A 4,209-nucleotide genomic window follows, 5' to 3' on the forward strand; every position below is an offset into this window, starting at 1 on the left:
ATTCGCATCATCCATTATCTGTCTGGAGTATACGTTGTGGGTTGTTTTTTCCTTTTCTCCTTTTCTCGTAACCTAGAGCTTCGTTCTTCGTAACATTTATCCCAGCGAACCCTTTTTCGCTCATCCTGTCTTCTTCGTCCTCAATCGAGTCGTTCTGTTGGCTCCGTTTCATCCCTTTTCATTTTCCCTTTGCAGTTCCTGCGATGGCTCACACGAAGTCCACCGCGAACCCTCCTCCTTTGTCGCGAAACCCTCCACCCCAAGCGCGTAGGGTTGCTCCTGGGGCAAATCCTCCACCAGCGCATAACCCACCACGAGCATCTCGTGCTCCTTCTACCTAGGCTGAGAGGCCTGCAACTTCTCACGCCAACCTCGCTCAGGCAACTCCGCCAGTCGCTGGAGAGGCTTCCCTTCCTCCACGAGACTACGAAGAACTCTATCCTTGGGCCACCCTAACCTTGCTAAAAGAGACTTCTTCAATAAACACCGAGCTGGGCGTGCACCGATTGAGGAAAGGAGACAAGCCCGACCTTTCCTTCCATAAAGAACATGATAGCAAGGTTGTCGTGCTGCCCTGCTTCCCGGGTGAACCGGTCTGTGCGGACGACAAGGGGAGCAACGACGAGTTGTTCTGCTTCATCTACACCACCGTGTTCAAGAAAGTGAAGCTTAGGCTTCCTTTTACTCGCTTCGAGAGAGAGCTGTTAACCGAGCTCAACATCGCCCCCGCCCAGCTTCATCCCAACAGCTGGGCGTTTACCAGCATCAGTCGACGTCTTTCTCTTTTTATTCGAGGCAAAAAACCTTGGAGATCGCCTCTGGGTCAGTCTGAACGGGATTGCTGAGAGATCCATCTTCTCAATCTTCCAGCAGTCTTACAAAGACTGGAAGGGGAAGTTCGTGAAGGTGTGCCAAAACGACCAAGATCCTTCACTACTCGACGACTTCCCTTTATATTGGGTACATAAGGGGGACAAGGACGCTAAGGACAGCTTCAGAAGACCAAGGAGCCCTGACAACATGGGGGAATTGGACAAGGACCTTTGCCTCTTCTGGAATAGCGTAGCTGCCGCCAACATTACCTTCCCCACTGCCTCGATCATTCCCTACGAGTTCTTCGAAAGCCAACTCGAAATACACATAGGTTAGCTCCTACCTCCACACCAAGTCCTTCACTTCAAGTTAATACTTAACTTAGCGTCTTCCCCGCTCTGCTTTGGTATTCTATTACTCTGTGTTGACTCTGATCTTTCCATCTATGTATTGCTTATGTTGTCCCTGCATAAATGTGTTTGTATTATCTGATTCTGTTTTGGTTGCTCAACCGTGATTTACCTCATGCATATAACATGTTGGGAAAGGGGAAATTAGCAGAATTGAAGGCGATCGCCCGATCCCACAAACTAGCGGCGGGCTCCCAAACTGTGCCTAACCCGGTGGTGGCGATCGCCGCTACTCAAGACAAAACACCGCCCCGAGGTGCAACCTCTTCCGGGGTACTACCCGCCCCTCAAAGAAAAAAGCTTGTCTTGAGGAAGCCAAAGAGGAAAACTCCTCAAGTGGTACAAGAAGAAGAAGATGACGAGGCGACTGAAGATGGCCTCGTCACCAAGAGGACAAGGGTGGCTCCCTCTTCACCACCTGCACTCCCAACTCCAACGCCGCCCTCACCTCCAGCTCCAACACAACCAGTCCAAGCAACACCCTTGGCTGTCGCGCCCCTTGTGGTTGAAAGCAGCGACCCCAATTTTATTGAGAACCCTCCAAGCGCCTCCACGCCATTCGTATCTGCTGGAGAGGGTCCTCCTTCAACCACCTCTATCGCTGGGGTCGCACCAGGAGGAAATGAGGGTGGTCATAACTCGCCGAACCTGATAACAGAGTCTCCGACTTCACCACCACGCCAAGAAGCCCCCCTCGCCCTTCAAAGTCAAGAGGGTGGTGGTGAAAGTCAGCACCAAGCTCCCCCAGCGCCTCCTTCAGCAACAACCTCGAGCCTCCCATCCTCCATCGAAGAGGTCTTGGGACCCTTCACAGCCAAGCTGAAGATGATGGCAGAGGATCTCCCCTCAATTATATCGAAGGCTGTGAAGGACTCGAACAAGAAGCTCTAAGATGAGAATGCAGCGCTTAAGGATTCAAACCGCCTAATAAGGATGGAGGCGGAGAAGCTCTCTTGCAACCTGATGATGGCGGAAATCGACCATTCAAGGCTGGAGGACGCCATGGATGCTGAACTAAGAGGCGCGCGCAAGGAGGCCTCCGATCTGCGCCAAAAACTGCACCTCCAAGCCCAAGAGAAAATCGAGCTGGAGAGCAAGCTTTTACCTTACAGGCTCAAGGTGGCCAACTTGGAGGCTGCGATGAAAGCAGATGCAACCAAGGTGGAAAACCTTGAAAAGAGGTTAGCAGATCGGGAGGTGCTCCTCGGGAAAGTTGAAAAGGAGAGGGACGACACCGTGGCTGAGCTCGCCAAAGCTCGAGAGGAGGCCACGAAGATCACTGCAGAGCTGGCTCAGGCTCGGGAGGAAATAAAAAAGGCTGCTGAGGAACTTGCTCGGGCTCGTGAAGAAACCGAAGAGCTGAAGAAACAAACTGACGAGCTGAAGAAACAAGCTCAAGAGCTTGAGCAAAGCTCCGCCCAAGTCCTTTCTGCCGGGTTCGACGCCGCTTTGGAGCAAGTCTCGTGCCAATATCCCGAGCTCGATCTCTCCATGGTATCAATTTGCAACGAGGTGGTGGATGGGAAGATCGTGCCCTCTGAAGATTAATCGCCTCCCTACATCATCTTGTTTTTTGAAACTTGGCGCTTATTTCTATTTGTAAGAACTTTATATGTAATTCTTCTTCGTATGTACTTGAACTGATATTGCTTTATATAACTTCTTCTGCTTAAGATGTTGTTTTCTAATATCGTGCCTCAAACGCCTCTTACTCGCTGTGTGATTAACCAACATAACCGGTAGAACTCGCTTAAACAAATTAACTTAGCAATTCCTCGGGCTTAACCGTTCACTCACTGCTTTGAACTCGAGCAAACTGTTAATCTTATAACAATTTATCAAACTGTTAACTCAAAGTAAAATTTGAGCAACTAATAACTCTCAAACGATGACATTTAAGACAACTTGCAAACTTAAGGCAAAAAGTTACTTACTAGGCAGCAGGTTTTAACTTAAACTTGTATCACAATACAGTTTACCTGATCTGCCTGGCAAGGTTAGCCTTTACCCTCGTCATCGCCTGGAATTCTTCTGATCGCCATAGGGTTCTGGCGATGTAAGCTTTCTTTGCCTTCATCACTTGACTATTGTTCCCTCTTCTGGGGGGTAGAGGCGCCTTTCGGATCCTTCTCTACCTCCCTGAGTTTCAGAACAAAGAACTGGATAGCGAGGTGTTCTCTTTGAACCTACCTTAGCTATCTCTTAAACCTCTTTCACCCTTCACGCCATACCTGAACTCGTTCAGGACGGGAAGGATTTTATCTGCCCTCACACCCCCTACAAGCGTGGAAGTTTTCTCTGGTCTTACTAAGTCAATATTGATGTTTCACTTAAAGGGGGAAAGGCGTTTTCCTTCCCTTCCCGCCGTTTAAGGTCACGAACACCCCTGACTTTTCAGTTCATCTTGCCTGAACCCACTCTGAGGTGAGAAGGACTTTTTCTCGCCTGAACTCGCTCAACGGCGAGAAGGACTTTATCCTGCCTGAACTCCCTCAACGGCGAGAAGGACTTTCTCTGGCCTGAACTCGCTCAACGGCGAGAAGGACTTTTTCTTGCCTGAACTCGCTCAACGGCGAGAAGGACTTTTTCTTGCCTGAACTCGCTCAACGGTGAGAAGGACTTTATCTAGCCTGAACTCGCTCAAAGGCGAGAAGGAATTTATCTGGTGCCTCAACTTGCCCAGGGTGTACATCTCCTCCCCCTGGATGCACTGAGGACTTTTTCTCTTTCTCGCCTACACTCGCCCCTCCTTCTAACGTCTCTAAGCGGTAGGCGTCGTTCCCGAGCGCCTCGGTTATTCGGAACGGTCCTGTCTACTTAGGCGATAACTTGTTTTCCATCTCGTACTGGTGGGCCTTCCTCATCACCAGGTCGCCCTCTCTAAACTGCCTTGGCATCACCTTCGAGTTATACCTTCGCTCAATCCTTCTTTTCACTGCCTCAGCCTTTACCCTTGCCTCCTCCCTGACCTCATCCAGTAAATCTA

General features: G+C 50.0%; 1 protein-coding gene across 1 annotated transcript; it reads left to right on the plus strand.

Annotated features, from left to right (window-relative positions):
- Nucleotides 1-2,156: 2,156 nt before the first annotated feature.
- Nucleotides 2,157-2,771, plus strand: LOC137815790 (uncharacterized). Its single transcript, XM_068618902.1, has one exon. The coding sequence runs from the start codon at nucleotides 2,157-2,159 to the stop codon at nucleotides 2,769-2,771; it is 615 nt and encodes a 204-aa protein (XP_068475003.1).
- Nucleotides 2,772-4,209: the final 1,438 nt, after the last annotated feature.

The sequence above is a fragment of the Phaseolus vulgaris genome, chromosome 1 (genome assembly GCF_000499845.2).
Source record: "Phaseolus vulgaris cultivar G19833 chromosome 1, P. vulgaris v2.0, whole genome shotgun sequence".
In the NCBI taxonomy this organism is placed as follows: Eukaryota; Viridiplantae; Streptophyta; class Magnoliopsida; order Fabales; family Fabaceae; genus Phaseolus; species Phaseolus vulgaris.